The 23,413-nt window shown below is 39.5% G+C and overlaps 2 protein-coding genes across 3 annotated transcripts; both read right to left on the minus strand.

The window, feature by feature from the left end:
* Nucleotides 1-392: 392 nt before the first annotated feature.
* kcns3a (potassium voltage-gated channel, delayed-rectifier, subfamily S, member 3a) lies at nucleotides 393-4,980 on the minus strand. The gene is made up of 2 exons (XM_067613519.1): nucleotides 4,240-4,980; nucleotides 393-3,322 (listed from the first exon to the last, which is right to left on the minus strand). Exon 2 carries the CDS (start codon nucleotides 3,250-3,252, stop codon nucleotides 1,963-1,965), a length of 1,290 nt encoding a protein of 429 aa, XP_067469620.1. The 5' UTR covers nucleotides 3,253-3,322; nucleotides 4,240-4,980; the 3' UTR covers nucleotides 393-1,962.
* A 1,242-nt stretch (nucleotides 4,981-6,222) lies between these two features.
* wdr35 (WD repeat domain 35) lies at nucleotides 6,223-23,394 on the minus strand. 2 transcript variants are annotated; one of them, XM_067614151.1, is made up of 28 exons: nucleotides 22,958-23,394; nucleotides 22,732-22,849; nucleotides 21,605-21,676; nucleotides 21,356-21,448; nucleotides 21,142-21,270; nucleotides 20,876-21,009; nucleotides 20,233-20,398; nucleotides 19,995-20,140; nucleotides 19,490-19,615; nucleotides 18,416-18,601; nucleotides 18,106-18,141; nucleotides 17,934-17,994; nucleotides 16,894-17,038; nucleotides 16,441-16,510; nucleotides 16,006-16,059; nucleotides 15,804-15,913; nucleotides 15,445-15,664; nucleotides 15,226-15,306; nucleotides 14,821-14,957; nucleotides 13,265-13,468; nucleotides 12,972-13,118; nucleotides 11,881-12,013; nucleotides 11,613-11,723; nucleotides 10,650-10,814; nucleotides 10,076-10,216; nucleotides 8,485-8,641; nucleotides 7,591-7,828; nucleotides 6,223-6,838 (listed from the first exon to the last, which is right to left on the minus strand). In XM_067614151.1, exons 1-28 carry the CDS (start codon nucleotides 22,979-22,981, stop codon nucleotides 6,688-6,690), a joined length of 3,555 nt encoding a protein of 1,184 aa, XP_067470252.1. In that variant the 5' UTR covers nucleotides 22,982-23,394; the 3' UTR covers nucleotides 6,223-6,687. The 2 variants fall into 2 exon arrangements, with proteins under 2 accessions (XP_067470252.1, XP_067470254.1); XM_067614153.1 differs by lacking the exon at nucleotides 18,106-18,141.
* Nucleotides 23,395-23,413: the final 19 nt, after the last annotated feature.

Below are 23,413 nucleotides of genomic sequence, written 5' to 3' on the forward strand. Positions count from 1 at the left end.
TTGGGGTTATTTGTTTAAGTTAACCATGGGTAATGCTATTTAGATTTTAAAGGCACAATCCATGATCCAAACAAACAAAAATATGGTCCCACCACCAAATTCAAAACACAGCATTGGAAGGTTTGTTTACATTAGTGATAGGTGAACACTGTAGGCCTATATTTTCAATTATGACCAACTGGGAAACACACCAAGTGCTTATTTTCCAACTATAACATCCTCAACAATATTATGTTCATATATCTGCAACTTATAGTTTGCAGTGAAAAAAAACTGAGTGGGCCTTTAAACTGATAAAGTAGAGATGAAACTGTGTCAACTGACAGGAGTTAATAGGTGTCAAAGTGAGGGAGATATGAATGAAGGAATTCAATCAAAACTACTTCACAACAAGGAATTTCTATGTTCATTTTTATTATCATGTGGCTGAAATTATTTCACAAAGTGATTAATTAGAAAACTTAGTCTGGATCTGAAGTCAGTACATCACACAGTATATTTAAAGGTACTTCCAACTTTTTTTGGATTGGTTTTTGCTGCATGATAGTTGTGAAAATGTGAGTTAACATCTTCATCAATAACATCATGGTGAGGATAGCATGACTACAGACTTTTAGTGAAAACACAGTATCACTATGTTCCTGTGTAGCATAGCACCTGACTGCCCTTCAGTACAGAGATAACCACATTAGATATTGCTGACGGTGACTTTCAGTTTGAAAGACTCAAGCAATGAACTAAATCAGTGTACAGTACTTTGTGACTTTGAGTGTAAAAGAAGGACACAGGAGGAGGAACCCAAGCATAAAAGGTGACCATACCCCTGAGTGCTGACGTCAACGTTTATTTAAGGGCTGAAGCCACAAGCTACTTAGCTATTCCCTGACAGCTGACGGCTGCAAAACACTGTGAATGTTCATCAGCTGCCAGTGAGAATAATCTGACTAAAGATCACCATTTCACCATAAACAGTATTGTAGTGGCCATGATTTATATTAAAAATCAATTGAAGTGAGATTGTGGTTTCTGTTGTCTGCAGTATTGGCATTCTTTGGAGGGCAACTCTGATATTTGGCCTGTTTTCATTGATCTGAACATTCTTATCTGTTTAAGAGATAACAGATAAAACACACACAGACACTGTTGATGAAGGTGACTGCGGGAAACTGTTTCAGTGAGAAGAAGAACATAAAAACAGCACAGCATGAAATGTTTGCTCAGATTCAACACAAGTGAGAAATAAAACCTGTTAACAGCTGAATTAAAAAATGGAAATCCTGCTAATGATGATAAGACAAACTGAGACTTAATAACTTTATTGTCTGGTTTATTCTTCTCCAATTAAAGACTGCAGATCTCGATACTTACCATGGGATGAATTGTGAATTCAGCACCTTGTAAGGATTTCTATTGACTTTTACTGTTCTTGACCCAGGCACATTGATTAAGAACTCATTACACTGATGACCTAGCAAACAGCAGGACGCCTCTCATTGGATTAAGCAATTAAAAGCCTTTTGAAACAAAATACAGCAACGTGACAACAAGTCGATGGATCAATAACAGATGAGGACTGAAACAGCATGGTAGGAAAAGACAAAGGACAACTGCAGAATGCTGTATCATGTCTATAAGGAGTTTTAAAAACCTGCTACAGACACAAGATTGAGTGTGAATTCAGATAGTGTCTCATAAAGCATTTAGCGTACAAAAATGTAACTCTTGGGAAGAAAGCAACTAAAAGTATTTCCCGAAAAGCAAAATTATTCCTTTTGTCACAACAGAGGAAAAGACTTGTTTGATATTTGAATATTATCTCCATTTTGTTTTGCCAAGTTTGTTGCAGTATATTGTGTGGCTCTCCTTATAAGTTATGCTTCATACATGACTTTGTGGGGATACGTTCTTGACATTGCATCCTGGAAGACTCTTTCGCTAGCTGGAGGGGGTTCAGTTATTGCTTCACCTGAGATCGATGCGTTTTTGCCTCTCATAGAACTTGGAGAACTTATTGAAGATGTTAGTGATGGGCAACGCCACGATAAGCAGCCCACAGATGATGCACAGTGTTCCTATTATCTTCCCACCAAGCGTAACAGGAAAGGTGTCCCCATAGCCCACTGTAGTCATGCTAATAGTGGCCCACCACCAGCCAATAGGGATAGTCTGCAGCTCTGAATCCGGAGATTCTTTCTCTGCACAGTAAATGAGAGCAGAGAACATGGAAATGCCCACAGACAAGAACAGTATGAGAAGTCCGACTTCACGGGAGCTGTGTCGAAGTGTGGCACCAAGAGAGCGAAGGCCAGCTGAGTGGCGTGCCAGTTTTAGGATGCGAAACACTCGCATCAGCCGCAAAATCTGCACCACTTTGCCAACATTCTCCAGGTCTGTGTTTTCACCTTCGTCCGCTATGTCACAGGCCAAAGTGACATAGAAGGGCATAACTGACATTAAGTCAATAATATTGAGGGGACTGCACAAGAACTTCCTGGCTGATGGTGCAACAGCCAAACGAAGAATATATTCTGCAGAGAAGAACAGGACACAGAGGTTCTCAAAGAAAGTCAGCACTGGGTTTTCAATCTCCTTCTCATTGAGATCCACCTGATGAAAGTCAGGCATGCTGTGGACGCACATGGCTACAATGGAGACAATGACAACACTTAAGGATGCTACAGCCATCGCTTTGGCTGAAGTGGAGTGACCTGGATTCTCAAGTTGGATCCAAATATTCCTGCGGACGTCTGCACACCAGGAGCCTTCAAACATTTCTATGTCCTCGTCCAAAGCTGACAGCTCCTCAATAGATGAGTCCGAGCTGTGGAACTGCTGGTCTTCGCTCCCCTGATCCCAGCCTTTATCCTCAGCAAGTTCCATTAGCTCATGGAATTTGCCACTGCAGCAGAGGTCAAGGTGACGCTCCTTGATGCCCCAATACTCAATCTCTTGAAAAAAGGAGACTATGCACAACCCATCCACCAGGTGGATTTTGCCTGTGAGGTAAAAGTTGAGAACATAACAGAAAAAACGTGGATTGCGATCAAAATAGTACTCCATGTCAGAGGGACTGAAGTCATCGCAGAGCTCCAGGATTGCTTCTTTGGAGCTGCAACACAGAAGACGTCCCAGGCGTGTCTGAGGGAAACGTTTCAGGACATTGTGCTCCATTCGTTGTTTGAAACCCCCAACATTGACATTAATGAAGCAATCATCAGGACTGTGCCGATGAAAGATCTGTCCATACACCATGATGGAACAATGAACAGCTCCTAGAGGTTGTTTAGTTGTCCTTGGTGAAAAATCTCAGAGGCTTCGTTGCCTGCACACAAAGACACTGGGATTAGTACACCTCTTACACTTTCTTGTATGTAATCCGATCACAATGAAGTGCATTACATCAGGGTTGTCAAGTATCAAGTTGCATCTGGGTTTCTGTGACACGCTGTAATGGAACTGTGAAATGACAGCAGATGACTGGCTGAGCATTTTCTATTTCAGTACAAGAATATAATGAGTCTTTCCAGTTGACATGAAAAACTTGTACTTTCATTTGTGTCACTGGTTACATGTGTTACACATCATGATAGCATGCCTGCATAAATAGTGCATGCAGTGAACAACACTATCAAACTTTGTAAGTTAGATGTCCAAAAACAGCTGCAAAAATGAACCAAAGGCATTTAACACAAGAACAACTTGCTCAGTAAATTAAATGCATCAGCTGCTGAAGGCTCAGTGCATATTGACTGGCCTTTTGAAACTATGATATTAGGTAAGTGCACCATTTGTGCAGTTAAATATGACACCTAACATGATCAATATTTTTTACAAACATACATACACTTAGTGCTGGTCAAGTCATCAATAGCTGCTGTCATTCCTGCTGGTAGCTTTAAAGGAGTTGCAGTCTTACTTCTATTGTGTTACGCAAATTGCAGTAAATGGAAAGCCAAGGTCAGATTTGACATATTTCTGCTGCAATAAAAGTTGTCGGCGTAATAGAGTCTATAAAGGAATCGACGGAGAGGCATAAAACAGCAAAAGACTTAAGAGAAATCAACGAGACTTTGTGCGCCACTTAAAATAACACGATAATCAGATGGCAAATAATCTAAAAAAAAATGTGCACAAAATATACTTTGACAAATTGTCCATGGTCGCATCCTTAAAACTATTACTTCTAGTTCAAACTTCTCCTCATAGACACAGCAGCTGTAGGTAATTATTGCACCTTACCTGGCCATGTTGTGTCGGCGGCGCAGACGTCCTGTGGCTGGTTACTTTGCTCGGTGTCCAGCGCAGTGACGCTCAGTCAGTCCGGCGCAGGGCGGGACGCAGCATCCAGCAGGACAAATGATCACACGGCTGACACATCTCATCTCCTACTAACCCCACTAACAGGCTGCACAATATATTTAAACTTTTAACGTGTTGTGTGACACCAGTGTTCAGGGCGCGCCAGCTCACTTAAGGTGTGCCAAATTTATCACTGTAAATATTTTATGATTGTTTTGGCCAAGTGCTGACATTATTCTTTAGGGGCTGCTTGCGTTTTCTCATTTGTTTCCGTTAGGGACATTTGGCTTCGCTGTGCTGACTTTTGGTGTCAAATGAGAATAAACCTTTTGGGAAATAAGCGTAAAACTAATGGAACAGGTCTACAGCAGAGGGGGATATGAGGCATAAAAAAACGAATTAATTGGTTGAGAAAAATAATAAAAACACACAGCTACAGCGTTAGGCCTACAGTATAGTGAATCCACTTTGTGAGTGCACCATGCACGCAGGGTTTGTCATTGTCATCACGCCTATGCAACATTGATGCAGTGTTTGACGACTTAAAAACTGAGGCAGGGGTAAAAGTGTGCACGAGGGCTGTAGGGACTTCGGTGTTAGAGTGACTAAAGCTGCCAGTGTTAAAATGTTGAGGTCTGTGACACAAACATGTAAACATGCCACATTAATGAGTTATACTTTGAGATAACACTAAAAATAGGAGCATTGCCCTTCATGACCCCTGTGGCCTATAGATAAGTTAAGAGACACAATTCATATAGAGCATTGCAGACATGTATGTTAAAATGAACATGTACTGGTGTTTGTTCATAAGTTGACATAATAGAGAACTATTTTCAACAAAATTAATTTTCAAACCAATCAACTGACTTAGCAGAAGCAATGCACAGTATGCAAAGTGTACTTTTTTATAATGGAAGTGAAAACATCACATGACTTCAAGGACCCCAGTGTAATGCAGAAATACTTAAAATCCTACTGATAAAACACTGTAACTCCTAATTTAGGGCTCAGTTGAACAAAACCATCATGACCCAGATATGACTGAGTAATCATTGGTCAATGCACGTCATAATTATTTCATGAGAAATGCTGCAGTGGCATACCACATCACTGAAAATATACACAATGCAAAACAGAACACTGAGTCAGAGATGATTAACTGATTTTTTTTTTTAAAAAGCTTTATATAATAACTGTTTTAGATGTTGTATCCTTCTCAGTAATGCAATTTACTGACAGCAGATGGCAGAAGAAGGCTATCAGAGGCAGGTCAGCATGGCTCACTGACATGCAAACAAACAGCAACTGTCAAGACTGATACAGTGACTGCATAATGATGCGTGTATTAACTTCTGTTATATTCTGCAACTGTTTGGTGTTAAGTGAATTATTTGTAATGAAATTAATGTTTTGGATGGTAAAGACTTTTAAAACCAGCTGAAATCAAGCAAACCTTTCTTCCTTGACACATCAATGTAAAAGGCTGAAAAGATGCAACCTTGCTGAGGTACAAGTTATCATATATAGTTTTCCACTTGTAGGATTAATTAAACCAGACTTTTCCCTCCACAGATGCAGTGCTTCCCTCATTATCTGGTAAACTGACCCAGTAGAGGACATAACCTCACTTAAAGAGGTATTTGATCTGGTTGAATGATACAGCACTTAGGAGCTTCATACAACTGCTCAGCTCAGATGCTTATTTGTTAAACACTAATTAATCCAAGTGCAGTGATGTTATAAGCAAACACTGCTGATGGTGTGGGCACTGATTGGTAATTTTCCAAAACATCTAGTTGATGAGGATTGTCTAAAAGCAGTCTGTCCTTGCATAACAGTACTTCACACATCATCTACAGTGGTCAAGAATACAACACATGACATTAAAGTATCAGAAAAATGAAATCCAATCAAAATATATATAGTGCTGACAGTTTATTCACTGTTGGCTTCCATATAAAAAGCAGTTATATTCAAGTATTTTACAAGATTTAAAATACATTTAACTCAAATATTAAAGACACATGCAGTACCAGTCAAATGTTTGGACACACTGTCTCATTCAAGTGAATGGGGTTGTGTGTCCAAACTTTTAACTGGTATCATATATTGAAGTAAATTGAACATACATCTGCCACATTTTGACTGTTGACATCACATGTGACAGTTTGAGTTAAGGTGCCTGCTTTATTAGCACCTTCATAGCTGCCTATCTAAGCATTAACCACAACAAGAATGTTACTCTCAAGAACTTTAAGCATTAAGTTGAAACCAAGTGCAGCTATTTCCACAAGTAAATAATTTTAAACTATGTGTTCCACAAACTCATAAAAAAGAAACATATATGAAAGTACATTTTGATGCTGTGGAATGTGGGACTGATCTTCAGGCTACAGGACTGTGACACAGCGGGCAGCAGTTATATTTGCTGATCTCCTGCTCTAGAGCGCAGTGTTTACACGAACTGCACATCCAGAACTGGTACTCCTGGATTGGTAGACCTGTCACAATGCATGTGGGTAACTTTCCCTCCGTCCTGAAAGAGGGAAAAATAGAATTAGTTGTTATTTCAAGGAATATTTGTATTAAAGCAGCAGATGGGTTAAAGGGATAGCTGGCATTTTTCGAAGAAGGGTTGTATGAGGTACTTATCCAGATCAGCTGTTTTGGTCAGAATGTGCTGCTGCGGCATGCGTAGGAATACAGAAGTTCTACGGTTGAGAAACCATAGTGCCAAAGTGACCATCATCTACTGCAGGTAATACACTGACTATGGATAAGTACCTCATACGACCCCATTTCAAAAAAATGTGAACTATTCCTTTAATGGCAGACAAAAAGTTTCAGAGGATGGCCTGTTGATCAACTTTCCATTTAAGTGATGTACTTACTTAACTGTCCTTAATTAACTGGATTAATTTGATTTGATTTTTTGTCTTTCTAGTTCTACTTCTAACCTGTCTAATGTTTAAAAATAAGTCTATGAACAAGAATCACTCATAGAACATATTTCACGTCAAATATTATACAGATAATATACAGATACAGATAATAATAATTGAATATTTAATCATTTCTGTGTGCAGTTTAAAGGTATGTTAATAGTGAATTTTCTAAAGGTCTCTTCTTCTGAGAGGAACTGCTACATGAGCCCACAGACATTAATCATCTGAGCTAAGCTGACCTCATGGAGGAACAACAGGCTGCACTCAAACTGACACAGAAATGAAAATGATATTGGGACTGGTTTGGAGCCAGAGTTTGATGTGAACTCATTGGTGCCCTCACCCCTCTGATGATCTCTGCTCCATCATTCGGCTGTCCTTTGGGGTGTGCTTGGTGAAGATTTCCAGGGCCAAGTCCTCATACAGCTGACGCTGTTCTGGTTCCAGACTCTCCAGGGATTCCAGCTTGATGAAGGCCTGTGAGCATGTGCCGAAGGCCCGGTTGGCTGAGGCGCAAATGGCAAGCAGAGAGTAGATCTCCACCGCAGGGATGATGTCCTCATACTCACGTAGGTGAAGGGCTTTTAAAGATGAATTGAAAAAAAATTGGAGAGTTAGACTTTCACTATGTTTGGTTGAGTCTAGGATAGGAAACTAACTTGACTACACCATACAAATATGTGTCTGTTGACACTTACACAAGACCAACTCAGTTTTGCATAGGCCGGTAAAAATACACTCATTATGTATACATCCTCAGGTCAGTCAAAACACTGCTTACAGTATGCCCACATAACATGCAGCCAGTTACTGTATCTACATGTAGGTCAGCTCCATGTCAGGCTTCTGAAGGTCAACAGAAGTGGTCAGGAACAGGATGTTACTGCCTCAGTAGTTGATCTTAGAGTAAGTAACTTTATGGTCTGATTTGCGAGCTAGAAGAATTCAAGTTAGGGCACAATATAGGTAGAGGAGGTAATAACTACAGATTAAGACCAAAAAAAACCCCAACTTATTATGATAATGACATATTGTTGTGTACAACTGTTACAAATAACAGAATAATTACTTCAAAAATATGTGAAGAGAGCACTTAGGTAAATAAAACAATTTTTGTTTGAATGAGAGAAAAAAAGTGAATTACATCTCATGTATTCAACTCCTGTCTTTGAGTAGGTGGGTAAAAAACTGAATTTGAATTATTAATATGGGGAAATTGTCCTGTGTGATTGGGTACCTGTGCGCATGGCGTTCTCCATGTAGCCTTCATACAGCTGCCTTTGAGCAAGCAGGAAGAAGTGATACGCCTCTGCTCCACGCCACGCGTGGTCCACAATACGACTGTCTGCAGAGGTTGCATCTTCCTCAAGCAGCCCAGCAAGTGCAAATGTTGCCTAATTACAGAATGAAGTAAATGAAGGATGAGTAAAAATGGTATTGAGTACAGTATATCAGTGGTTCTCAACCTAGAGGTCGCGACCCTCTAATTTCTGGGGGTCGCCAGATGGTTGTGGAGAAAACAAGACTAATTCAAAACCTAGTATATGGCTGAACCCTGTATGAAACACTACAGGGCTTTTTGTTTGAAACAAAGGCTTTTTATTTGAAATAGCTACAGGAAGTGGCGGCGTTTGGCTGACCAATGGTGTAACTTCATCACTCGGTCATACAGCATTCGGCCGGCTCTTTGTGTGGTATCTTCCAACATAAAACCAAGAATACAGTTGCTTTGTTCAAATAAGCAGGTCCAGTCATCCCAGTAAAATGTGTGAGGGTAGATAATGAAAAAAAGAATGAACTGATTGATATGAGGCAACAAGCCTTTAAATGGAAGTCTGTCAAGAACTGAGTGAACAGACAGAGGATAGACCCTGAGTCTCTTATTTGATCTTATTCTTTGATCGCTCCTCGCTCCTAGCTTGAACTGTTCTGGTCCGTCATCTTGCAGGCTGTCCCAAAGCGATTATTTCTGCTCTGAGGAGCGAGGATCAAGGAGTGAAGAGGGATCTCTGAGGAGCCATGAGCAAGGATACACAAGAGCAGCCTTCATGGAAGTCTTTTACCAGCCAACATGCTTCCTTATTGGAAATCAGTTACTGGTCAGATGCTGCAGCTGAAACTCAAGTGTATCACTCCCAGGTTTTATATTTCATTTGTTTTCTGATTCACCATCTAATTAAAAATCTGTAAATTGTAGGTCTGAACAACAAAAGAACCATTAACAACTATTAGAAAGATTTTTCTTCTTCTTTTTGATCTGTTATTTTTGTTTTGTTTTGACACCAGTTTTGTTTTCAGGGGACAGTTTATCTGCAGATGAGACTCATTTTTTCTGCAGCTGGACATGTAGACATCAGTACTGACATGGTCTTTCTCTGCCCTCTTGTGGTCAATAAGCTTTGACTCAACTTGCAACTGGAGCTGGACATCATCACTCCTGCAAACTGAAATGCTAAACTGAGTCATTTATTCTGTGATGCACCAACAAAGGTCTTCTGTGTAAATTTACATCTTATTTTCTTGTGACTCTCTGTTGAGCAGAACTGACAAATTGAGATTCATGTTGCTCTGAGATGTGATCCATGTGTTTTGCATCACATCTTTCACAAGGCTGTATGCTCTGTTTCAGTCATGAACACCAACCTGATTATTCTGGGGGGTTGCAACTGGAAAAGGTTGAGAACCACTGCGGTATATGATGCCTTTCTATCATTCATTCATCTCTAGAATAGGCCGTAAACAATATTAAAAGTTTTTGTTGATGAAAAAAAAGAAAATTATATTAAAAGCATATATGGGTATAAAGTATACTGTAATATATCGTCTACCTCAGACTTCTTCCCTTTGGCTTTACTCTGCTGTGACGTCTTCACCTGCTCGTGGTAATTTTCAACAAGACGTGCTGCCAGCACATAGAGCTTCTTTACCCGCAGTGGTCGCGTCCTTTTCTTTGCCTCCTCATCTGCTATCTGTAAACAGTACCCACAAATGCCATGGTATGTACTCACACACAATTAATTCCAGCAATTAATTAGCTATATACTTAATACAGTGTATAAATGCATACATGTTATTATTCCGCATCTAGTACATAGGGCCAAGTTTTTTAGTTTTTTGTTAAAGAATAGTTTTTCTCTCAGTTATCAAACTGCCAAATATTTTTGAAAAACATCCATAAATACTCTCTGTATACATACTCTCTATAAGGTTTTGATGGAAGCTGAAAGATGATCAGTCACTAGTGAATTTCAACTGTACTGAAAGTGTTGACTCTACTTCCCTCTACGTCCCTCTCTACTTCTCTCTTTTACTGAAAATGTGTTTTTGTTGTTTTGGAACAGACCTCTTCATTTGAATGTACTGGAAACTTTCAATAGTGTTTTCATGGAAAAACAAGCCTACCTTAAACATGAGTTTGGCTGCATCGAGGAAATGGTGGGCTTTCTGATACAATTCTACCGCCTCCAGAGTTTTATTCTTCTCAAGAAGATGTGAAGCATATTTGGAAAGAAGAGATTTTATCTCCTTCATGTTGTGGGTCCTGGCGAGTTCCACTGCTTTGTTCCACTGTGGGACAACAGCAGCATAAAAAAAACAACATAAATACTACTGCATGCAACTTTTGCAATATGGAATTAGTCACATGAACCACGCATATTAATCATAATGTTCTGATTTTAAAAGCAGGATTTACTTGAAATTAGTGGCTGTGAAAGACTTTTTAACTGAAGTCACTTTCTTGCGCAAGCACTCAAACTCTGCAGCTGCAGATCTTATTTATGGTAAAACCACAACAGTTAGACATGAGAGGACGCTGTATTTTTAGATCTATCGATGGCAACAGAAAGTTTAAGTGGAAACAGTTAAAGTGACAGCTCATTCATTTCAACGTCAAACGCAGCATTAACACAGCAGGAGGTAAAGCCTGGAGGGGAGGCGGTCAGGATTTCTAATGAGCTCTCTTTGGATTAACACGGGTCAATTACAGCACTGTTTTAACATTTTTTAAACTAAAGCCAGCTGAGACACAACATCCTCACAAAGTACAGCAGTTGCAGCTTACATGATGCTTCCCTGCAACCACATACTGCTATCATTTCCTGTCTCCAACATGAACAGCTAAACAACATTTTTTCTTTAACCAAATGGTACAATTTACATTGGAAGAGCATATTTTTAGTTTTCACACTCCAGGGCTAAATATCACTCAGGAGGATGAGGGGAGTGGGAGGACAGCAGGTGCCACAGTGGCTGCTGTGGTCCAAAGTTGTTACATGCTTTGATTATAATCTGAAGGTCACCGTGGTGTTATCATGTCTGTCGCTCACAAACACTGGCGCCACAAGTTTTCTGTCTGTCTCTCACCTGGTTCAGATGGACACACGTGTCGACGGCAGCTTTGGGCTGGTTGCATTTAAGGTAGGCGTTCACAGCCTGTTCACACATGCCCACGGTGGCAAACATCTGACCAATCTCCTGCAACATAGAGGTGTAAAATGACAGTACATGATATGCTGTAGAGTTGGTTTTATTTAAAAGGTACATATTTATAGAGGTCTGATACTACAGCATGAAGCTCAAAGATGATATCCAAGAGTTATTATTTTTGGTCAATCCTGAACATTTGGCTCACCGGCAGAAGTTTATGATTCTCTGGTAGCAAGGTGGTCAGCCTCTCAAGGTCATCGTAGTCCTCTAACATGTAGTAGCATTCTGCCAGCCTCTCCTGGTTACGACCTTGAAGATAGTACTGCACTGCATTGACCCTTGAAAAAGGAAGAATAGATACTTATGTAACAGCTATAGTAATACAGTTTTTACCTTTGCGATAAATGGTGACATTCAAAAGAACAATGGCTGATTATCTGTATTTTTAACTGTTTAGTATTTCCTAAATATACTAATTAATGATATTAAATGGTGTTGAGATTGAATATGTGAGTGTATACTTTAAAAGTATAAATTGAGTCTATTTTCTATTGCTGGATGCTCTTTAAGTAATGCATATTCCCTGCACAAAGAATATAAAATACTATCACACTTGTTGAAGATTGCTAAGACATTATTTTAACACCTCATATTTAGCATTTATAATCAGTGAATAAACAATTTACAACATAGCTGTGAGCAGATATAAGGACACTGGAAGTGTTCATTAATAAATCTATCAACAACTAAAACTTCTACTGGGAAGCATCCAAAACAGATGTATAAACAGATAATGGTTGATAAAATGATATAACACAGTTGTAATCATCTAAAAGATGCCCTCATATTGTATATGAACATGAAAATCTAAATTATAATTGTATAATTACAATTGTATAATTAATGAGGTTTTTATTTATTTATAAATATTCTTTTTACTCTCAAGACAACTACGCAAACTATCCGCTGATGAAGGCCAGATAATCCCAGTAAGTGAACCTTGAGTCAAAGGTATAATCATTGAGACTTTCATGAAATACAAACCCAATTCTTGGACTTCACTATTCATGTTTTTTCTGCAATAGCCATTCAATGTATTTCAATTTTTTAATTAATACTTGACATGGTAGTTTTAATGGTTAGTGGTAGGGTATGTCATTATTTTGCAGGTTAAATACAGAGGGTTAAATTAAAATGTTACCCTAAACTAGTTTTAACTTCTAACATGAGTATACTGCACAGAATTCATACACTTAACAGATAATCAGAGAAAAAGGCTGAAAAAAATCCCAATACCACTTCTGTCTGTCAGCGAAGTAATCTCCGATTGCATTGTAAGCCTGCTCCAGCAGAGCATCATCACAGTCACCAGAGCCAGTTTTGAGCAGCTGGAGCACCCTGAACCAGTCTCCCAGCTTGATCCTAAGGCTGATGGCAAGATCCCTAGACACAAAGAGAAACATCAAATGGCCCCTATTACCATCATGCCTGAAAAATGGTGGCAATTTATCTTGTACGATAACACCAGCATTATATCCGACACAAGTTTAACAAAAAAGAAGAACTGAATTCATTAGGGCTCAACGTACCTGCGATCCATGTCCAGGTACATCCGCTCAGCTTCCTCAAACCTGCTGAAGTAAGCTGCCACTTCTGCCTGTTTCATGGGCTCGCTCTGCAGGTTTCCCAGACGCTTGACAAACTCAATGCCCTGGTAGTCTTTGCAGCGAACAAAGGCCTGCTCAGCCGTCTTCAGATCTAGTTTCTGGAGGGCTGCCTCAGCCAGCAGACGCCTGGCAGGTTGATAATGGAGAGAGGTTAGTCCCTATCAGTAGGGCTGAATGGCATGATGTATATGTGGAAATCCTTATACCCATCCTACTTTGATTAATTGAGATTTAAACCGGAATGAAACTATTGAGCTAGAAACTGGCCCCTAAAGAACAGGAAGGACATGTTTGAAGTTGCCAGATTTTGAAGGAAGCTGCAAAAACTGGCATACCAGCCAAAGAAAACACACAAACCACAGCGATCACACTGCTGCTTCAAAAAACTATAAATCTCTAACACTGCCATCGTCCTCCCACGCCAGCATCCTGAATATGCTCACATGGAAAAATTATAGTGACAGCAGCTATTTAGTGGTGATAACCTTACTTTTTTCACTTTTCTCTCAAATATAGAAGATGTAAAAAAATCGGTGGTTGTCAAGTTAATAATTTTAAATTGCGCATGTACCTATCACTAGATGACACCACAATGATTCAACCTATATCAAGTTCATGAAAGCTTTTACACTTTGTTTTCTCCAGCAACAGAAAACCAAAAGAATACATGACTGTATTAACAAACCAAAAACATTGCCAAAACCAAAAACTAAGGACTTTACTTTAAAAGGTATACTATGCAGGATTTTCCAAAAAACAATGTATAGACTTAAAAATAATCCCTCTCAATTATCACTTATGACCCACTAGAAGTGCGTGGCGGTGTGTTTATCTACAGAGACTCTGCCCTCTGCCTGTATTTTCTTATTATTTTGCTGCTGTGTTATTATTTTTGCTTCTGGGCAGTGGGTGTGTAGCCCCCAGCCAATAACAGTACACAGGGTGTGAGGTTGGGACTCATAGTGCAGCAACCAGGTTACATCGCTGTCTCTGTCTCTCTCCACTGCTTCGCTCTGCTCGCTGTCTCTGTGTCATGGATGTATGAAGAGCTGCAGGTCTGTGTGTCTGATTGACTGAGGGCGGCGCTGAGCGACACACGCGCAGAGCAGAGAGGCCACAGTGGACAGGATGAAGCTGCATTCACACAAAATCCTGCAATGCGGCACCTTCCTGCAGAGTTGTGCAGAGGTATGGGTGTGTTTATTTGCTTTAGAATGTAACCGCTGTGAAACAATCAGAAAATAACATTTTATTTATCTGATTCACTGCTTTGCATCGCTCTTCATTCACTCTCTAGTTCACTCGACCATCACTGCTTCTCTCTCTCTCACTCGCTTGTTAAACCGGGGAGGAGGGGCCAACCTTGAATGCTGTGTGTTTACAATCACCAAGCCACAAATCCTGCATAATATACCTTTGAATAAGAAAAGTTAAACAATCCCCATGCTGAATCAAAAGCACGACAATTTTGCATTTACCAGAGTCTTGGGTGAGGATTGTCTTCAATGAACTGTGAAGCATCTTCAATCCCCACTTTTTCAATCAATGCACGGCTGTCTCTCAGGGAGCGGATTTCAAAGTTGATGAGGTTGTCTTTGTTTGGCCGCTCTGGATCCTTTAAGGCAACATCGTATAACCGAATGTTTTATTCAATCAACAGATACAAACTACACGTTTGAACCCTTTCAAGATAATAAATACTCATGCTGATTACCTTTAGTGAAGCATTTTGTAATCAGCTGTTACCAAACTATTGTAAGTCTTTCTGCTTTGGGATATTTGAGATGCAAAATAGAACTTTCACTTGACACCATGAGAAAATAAGTATGTTTATACAGTATGTGTGTGATTGTGTCACAACTCAAATGACACCAAAAGTTTACCTTCATGATTTCATCAAGCAGAACGGATTTGATTTCCAGGTCCTCAAAGTTGCAGATGTATCCAGATGTTTGGATGGGTTCCTGTTTTAAACATGCAATAAAATATTGCAACAGTAATCACACTCAGATGTATATTTAGAATAAAAATAATTAGAACATTAAGACAATATAAATCAGACATCATTTGACCATCATACAAACACCAGACACTCCACCCACCTCTGGGTCCAGGTTCCTGAAGACGTACATCCTGGTCTTCTCCATCATGGCAAACAGGTCAGGGTTGTCATTCGCCCACTTCATGTCCCAAACATCCTTGCGCTCAAACTTGGATGGATCTCCTGCAGATGCTTGATTGCCAGTGCCATCGTCTGTGGAGGCACGAACTTCCAGGTCCAACAAAGTCAGCACACCTGCGATGTCAATGATGGCCAGTCGACTAAAGAAAATAATGATTACAGAATGATGTGACAGAGCTGCAATCGTGACGTTCAGATATAAAACTGTTTTTAAGGTGATTCACGACGGATTTCTTTAGAAAGATGACTTAAATCTGCAAAACATCAATCTGAGCTTGCCTGGAGTTGCAGTTCAAAGACAGATAGTAGGCTCTGTTGTTCAAAGTGTATTTCTGGATGAGAACAACATTTGGGAGGCTGTATTTGTGGATGGTGCCAGACTCCCGGCCCTGTAAGCACACATAAAAAAGAAGAGACTCAGTGTTTTACTTTGATTTTACTTTTCATTTTGTTGCACGATTCAAAATTCTGATGTACGTACCACAATCAATGTCTTATCTGTTGCTGTAATACAACAGATGGGATCTCGTGTTGCCTGAAATAGAACAGAAACATACATGTCATGACAATACATGTGCTTCATAGAAGAAATTACTTAATTATCCCTGATAATGATATTATAATGTTAAAATGTCAAAATATGATAATAATAATTATTTGTAGTAGTATTAGGATAATTATAACACCAATTTTATAGAACTGTTTTATTTTTTTAGAAACATAAGTCTTGAGACTATTCCAGTGACTCGTATCTTGTGAAAAGGGTATTTTATTTGAATGAATTAAGACAAACAGGACTTCACATACTGCAGACGAAGAGCGAAAATCAAACAAAAACAGGAAACAAAATGCCTCAGAAGTGTATTTGTGAACTAGATTCCTGTTTGTGTGCTTCCAAGATAAAAATGTCACTCACTGTGAAGGCTTTTGCAAAATCTGGACCACTGTCACTGGCTCCAGATGGATTGCTGTCAATGTGATAGACCCTAGAAAGGCAGGAAGTGAAAACAAATGAGAAAGAGTTAGAGACAGCCAGCCAGACAAATAGTTGCCCTTTCCACTGACGATGCTTTTGGTCCAGGTGCTAAGATAGTCCTGGCAGAACATTAGATCAAGCCTGTCTGGAACCTCAGTGGCATTTCATTCAGATGAATGAGTCCTTTTCAGATTTCACCCTCTGACTCTCAGAATCTAGCCTTGTGGTTATCTTGCCTCCCTGTAACTTTCCATGACCTGATTGATGTGTACTGTAAGTCCTGGCATGGGTGTTGTATTTCTTCCCCTTCCACCAACTGGCTTTGTTAAATACTCTCTCTGCCACATCCAGTTTAGGTCCAGCTCCACTCTTCTGTTAATTGTTAGACCTCACCTCTCCCTTCCCTCCTTCTTGGTCCTGGTCACTTGGTTGATCTCCAAGGCGGTTAATTTCTTCGCTACTCGGTACTGCCACAAGTAGAAAGCCTCTTTGGATGCAGCAATCACATGCGTCTTGGTCATGGTGACAAACAGTGGATCTGACCGAGGAGACAAGTGACAGATTTTAATGTTTTTAATCATTTGTATCCACGCTTTCTTCATGTCGTTTTGGCGGATCATGTATGTCCACTGTCTTCTGGCATCAAGTTTGTGATGTAGAGGATTTACACCTATCAATGTCACCTATCAAAATCATTTTAAAGCTTTTTTTGTTTGTTGGTTCTTGTCCATTTAAACCATACAGTATCTATACATATGAATAGTTATTAAACTATTTTCTGTGTGCATGAATTCCAACAAGTAAGTCCTGGGGTGTTCTTCTAGATTAATACTGTATATCTCTACAGATGCACGCTCTTTGACTAGTCTGGTAAAATAGCCACCAATAGGCCACAAGAGGACTCACCTCCAGGAAAATGTATACTTCACAAATCCCTCTCCTTTTATTTACTAAGGTGGGATATCTGGAACCCATTCAGACCACTGGAACCTTTCAATTCTGTAGACTTTGAACTGTCTTGGCCCGAGCTCCTCAGCAAACATTCAGCCGTGTCGTGCAGAAACGGAATGCTGAACATCTGTGAGATATAAAGATGCCCAGCGCTCACTGTCTATTTGCTATAGGATGCTGTGGGCCCATGAGAGATGTAACTGTGGGCGGCAGGAGGCAGAGCGCCAACCGCCATTCCTTCACACAGAGGGTGTGATCTCTCACATTGGCTTGAAGAAATACATCAACTTATGGTAAATTAGGAGTTCGAGCAACTCGCTGCTGTGCCGCATGAAGATCTTTTGCTTCTATGTATGTAAACTTGTAGGACACATAGCGTGTTTAGTGGAGGGTATGTTCAGTTTAAAGGATGTGTTAACTTGTAAATGTAATTTCAGTAGAATGACAATATTAATCTATCTACGTTTACTGTCTGAACTCACCAATGTCGATGTATTTTGAGTCCAACGGAGTCCCGATGGAGTTGCACAGAATCAGGACATACTAATAAAAAAACACACAGTAGTGCTGAATTATTATACAGATCAATTTATGAGTCTATATCATAAGAAATAGTCCTCATTTTGGGTGTGTGGTTTTTAATTTATACGTTACCCTTGCATGACTCGCAGACTCTAACTCAGCATCCTCCTGTGTAGCAGTGAATTACAAAAACAGGACGCAAGACAGCAGAGAAACATTTGTGATACTTACTATTACAGCTCACTCTATATACTCTACACAATATCTCTATGTTGTCTCTAACTCCGCGAAATAGACTTAGAATATATCTGTCGGAATCAATGAATAAGCTTGTCTGAGTCATATAGAGAGCAACAAGCTCATAAATTCAACCTGCAGTGTGATATATATCATAACAGATCCTGTTGCTATGATGAGACATATAATCTGGTGGTGTTAGTACCTGAGGCTGGGTGTTATCTGCCTTGCTGGCAAGGATGCAGAAGTCCCCTGAGGTAGTGATGGACATCAAGCTCTTGACATATTTGACAAACTTCTCGTTGTTTTTGGTGTCCCAGAACACCACACAGTACTCTTGCCGCTCTGGCTTTGTGTAGGCGTACACCACTGTGCTGCAACAGTAGCCCCACTGTTGAGAAACATGAAAGAGCTGCTGAGATTCACATTTTATGTGGGATTTCTAAACCCTGGGAAGCATGTGCCCACAGGTAGTTTGGTAGACAAGTCAATGACCTCTAAAACCACATGCTGCCCAAACTAGAAAGTCCCTCCATTCTTTTCAACTATGTAAATATGATTATGAGATAAAAGACACATTACTTCAGACAACCTTTTCATCAGAACCTTTTGGAGGTATGGTGCAGTAGCTACTGCTCCCAAGTGCTAACTGCTACTGTAGCTTCATAGAAAATATTTTTCTTTGGTTTTCAGGCAATTTAGATGAGTCTCCCTGCTATGTGAATATTTGAAGTCATAATGTTAACCAATCCATTAAATGTTTCAAAGAATATACTTGAGAAAATGTGTTAGAGTTGACAGTATGCAGAGTAAAGGATAGAAATTGGCAACATATTACTCGATTATAACTAATTTCCCCCTCTAAATGACCAAATAGTTAATGTGTGAGAACAATGTGTGATTTGGAAAGAGATTTGATACAGGAATGTATAATCCAGGAACATATACCTAAAAGAAAAAATGAAGGGTTAAAAAGAGCAAAAGGCACTTACAAATGTATGAATACAGAAACACTGCCATGATGTAAACCAAATTAAAGATTTTTTTTATTTAATGACAGGTGGGGCTGATTAATATTTATGTGACATGCTGTTTATTTGGTCTGTGATCATTTTCGTAATCAGTATACTATTAATTCTGGCCTGTGAGATTAAAGCATCTCTAAACATACTCATGCCAGTGTCTAAGGAATTGTTTCTTTCCCTAAGGCAATTTCAATAATAAGCAAAGAGCACCTTGGAACATCTTGTTTTTAAGCCTAGCAGGTGTTGGCATTTACCTTGTAATCTGGTCTTATATTGGCAAAGTAGATGTAGGAGTCCACAGCCAGGCCAATACGCAGCCCTCCTCCCTCCCAGGCAACTCCAGTCATCTGTTTTCCAGGCACCTTCAGAGTTCTCAGATGCTATTCAAACACCAAAGAGCATTTAAGGTACAAATTTAAAATCTTTACTGTGTCATAGTATCTGTGTCATATATTTTTACTAGTGTGGGATTTGAGAGTGTGAGGGTTGATAGATATTTTTAATCAATACTGGTGACTCAACAGCTATTTTGCCAGGTGCTGGGATTCATGCTTTCAGAGCTCAATTCCCAGCCCACATGCATTTTCAACTGCTGAACAACGAAGTACAGTGCAACAACAGAGAAACTAGCATTGCAATGTATTTAATTGTTAAATTAAAAAAATCTAGTTCTATACTATTTATGACAATGACGTCTAATGTGCATCTGATTTTCATGTCTAAAACCCTGCATAAAAGGAGCAAAATCTTCACCCTCACCTCTCCAAAGGGTGTGTAGAACTGCACTACATTGAATTCTTTGTCCATATTTGAGGCTCTGAGGGAACCTGCCACTGCCAGCACACTGCCACAATGATTCCACTGGATACTGACCACGTTCATCATAGTGTCAATACACACTGGGTCTGCAGAAAAAAAAGAAAAGTAAACATTTAATTCAAGTATAAACACAATTCAGTCGTTTCCAGGATTTTTTGTTGTTGTTGTTGTTGCTTACTTTCATCATTCTCGTAGCGCATGATCTGGCATCTTCCATTGTCAAAACAGATAGCGAGACATGGACAGTCTGGTTCAACATAACCCCCAGTTCCTGCGTACCAGTGGATACCGGCTATACTGATGGCTCCGGTCGTATTAGTGAGGCAGCTGATGGTCATTTTCATCTGAAACACAAATATCACAAAAAGGCCAACATAAGCTAATAGTTAGTAGAAGCAAATGTGATGGGATGTAATGAGCTTGAAAGAGAGGGAGAATCACTGTCAGGCTTATATGTTTTCTGTGTTTTCAGGATAGCAAATCTTTACAAAACAAATTAAACTATTTTTTTCACTTTCATGTGGGCACTTGGTGTTGGATATCAGTGTCTTTTCTGTGTCACCAAAGTCAGACATTTTCAAATCATACTAATATTAGTGGATCATAAACAAGATCATATCCATCCATGAAAAGGTTTAAAGAGACTAATATTTTGTCATATAATATGCCCTCTGATAGCTATCAAAATACCAAAAGTGTGTTGCCACTAACTCTCCACTATTCCCTGTGCAGTGCATTATGCACTTTGTTTCATGAAAACTGCATCCTATGAGCAAGGTAATGCAATGTCATTTCTATTTTATGTAAGCTTGTGCACTCACTATAAAGTTTCCCTGATTATCATAGATTTGGACTTCGCCGTTGGCCATGCCGAAGAGGAGGATCTTGCTGTCTGGCGACCATGCCACATGAGCAAGCTGATTTCCCTTTAGCTCCTTTCCCCAAATCCGGTTACCTACAAAAAAAAAAGGTCTTTATCCTACTGCACATTAATTTCCATTCACCCAGTGTGTGAACAAAGCAATCCTTGTCAAAGGAGCCTAAGTGATTAATTACATTTTAGTAATCATGCTGTAAGGTTGTTTACCATCTACAGATCCAACAATGACCGCCCCATCCTCATACACAATGCAGATCTTTTGACCGTCAGCGTTCCAACTCATGCTCCTCACCACCGATTTGTTCCTGTTGTTGATCATCTCCTCGTACCACGCACCTTAGGAAAGAAACAAAGGCAGCAACTATTAAAGATAAATTTATTACAAGATAATCTGTAGTTTTAGTAAAACTATGATAATTACCTTTGTAGAGCATCCATACAATAATGAGTCCATTCTGGTCACTGGTAGTCAGTTTTTCATACTGTTCGTTCCATGTAACCACTTGTACTGCACCTGCAAGTTTAATAATCATCAGTATCATATATTATTTTTTAATATTGCTGGCCTACATCGCATTTCCTTTGCTTTTGTGGACACTGTCTGTTACTAACTACTGTACTGTACTACAACTATAATGAGAAAAGGTTTAGCAGTTATTATATTACTTACCACTGTGTCCCTCTAGAGTCTGGTTCATTGACAGGTTACTGGGAGCAGCAAGTCCTTTAAGTTTGGCATCATCTGTTGAGAAAGCACAGGAAAAGAGATCAGGCAACAATGTTCAAACAATTCTCAATAACGGAATTGTGAAAATGTGTTAAAAAGGCTGACACCCACATATGGTATTTTAGTTTATGGTAATATAGTTTAGAAGTAAATATCAGCAAAGAGTTTTTACTGTTTCTTTCCCTTCACTGTTGGTGGTTTGCTATGTTTGTTGAACACCATAATAACCAGCAGATGGAGTGGACAAGGTGGTACTATTTCTACTTACAGTGACTGGACACTAAGGCACTAGAACTGAGCCAAAAGGGTTTTGAAAGTTTCAAAAGATTTCTTACACACTGTGAGAACCGTTGTTTCGAAAACCCTCAAATCTCAATCACATGGGTATTACGTAATGGCTCAGACTGTGACAAATAAACTTAGACACATACCTGAATGTACGTGACATTACTCACCTGACATTATGCAAAATAACAGCAAAAAAAAAAAAAAAACCCAACCCAAAGCAAATGTAGTATATTTAACTATGAACAGACACGCAGTATTAGCGATGCAAATTCCTGACACCAGGTTCACACAGCATCACTGTGCAGGGAATCAATCGCCAGGCAATATAAATAACTGACTATTCATGCTGCCATTATTCAGACATCTGCCATATCACCAATTTTGCACATCATCCTTATGGCCTTGGGCTAATGTAACTTTTGTCAATTAAAATATTATGACATATAAGTATTATTATGCCATATCAAGCCTTACCAATTATATAAAAGGGACCCTAACCACTCAAGATTTTTCAGAGGTAGTTTACTTGCACATGAGAGACATATGGACAGTACTAGTTATTTTAGGAGGCATATGGGTCCTTTTTGATTCGGTACATTCCACAGTAATACACTGTTGTCTGCGCATTGTGTATTGAATGTGTAATATTTATGTACTTTGCCTTTATGATCAGTCAGGTTTTCATTCTCATACAAAATGTGGTATTTCCATATAGGTGTAGCCTGAGAATCATGAAAGTGTTGTGGGACATGCAGGCTGTTCACTCCTCATCCTACACTTACCTGTCTGAGTTTCAAGCTTGAGCACTCTCAGGAGACCATCGTCCCCTCCACAGGCAATGAAGCCCTGATCTTTGTTCCAGGAGACACATTTCAGATGAATATTGTTGGGGATAGCAATCTATAAGACACGGGAAACGGCGGCCAAAGTCATGTTAACCAACGCTTTATCTCTTAATTTATTTAACAATTAGTAGCACAGGGGTGTCATAGTTTGTCCAGCACTCACCTTCTTGCTGAGGTAGATAAACATGATGGTAATAGCGTCAATACAAACGGAATTGCTTACGGCTTGTTATACTAATTAGCATTAAGCGAAGACACTAACCCAACGTCAATGATCAAACTAGACAGCTAAAGTGAGCTAACGTCAACTTCTACAACCTACATCCTGCGGCCTCGATGTAGTGAATGTAATGTTAGCCTATACCGTTAGCTTAGCTACCGATTAGTTTTGACTGCCTGACGCGACACAGCTACTCTAGTACCAAAGAGGGTTAACCTCATGTGCAGCGTCTCAAATTTACAGTCTGGCTACGATAATATTGATTAACATTAGAAAATGTAATGTGAAAACATTTCAAACTCGACGTTTCCGTGCCTTGTGTAGACAGACTACAGCACTCAGAGGCTGAAGCTTCCCACGGTCTCCCCTGGTAACCGTAAACCGGAAGAGTTGGGATTG

Source organism: Thunnus thynnus, chromosome 16, assembly GCF_963924715.1.
Source record: "Thunnus thynnus chromosome 16, fThuThy2.1, whole genome shotgun sequence".
In the NCBI taxonomy this organism is placed as follows: Eukaryota; Metazoa; Chordata; class Actinopteri; order Scombriformes; family Scombridae; genus Thunnus; species Thunnus thynnus.

Coding starts and splice junctions, on each gene's coding strand:
- kcns3a (XM_067613519.1), bottom strand. CDS start 3,252: ATGGTGTATGGACAGATCTTTCATCGGCACAGTCCTGATGATTGCTTC.
- wdr35 (XM_067614151.1), bottom strand. CDS start 22,981: ATGTTTATCTACCTCAGCAAGAAG. Junction 17,039..17,933: donor CTCAAAATACATCGACATTG/GTGAGTTCAGAC, acceptor CTCCTCGGTCAG/ATCCACTGTTTGTCACCATG. Junction 8,642..10,075: donor CCAAAGGGAAGAAGTCTGAG/GTAGACGATATA, acceptor TTCTGTAATTAG/GCAACATTTGCACTTGCTGG.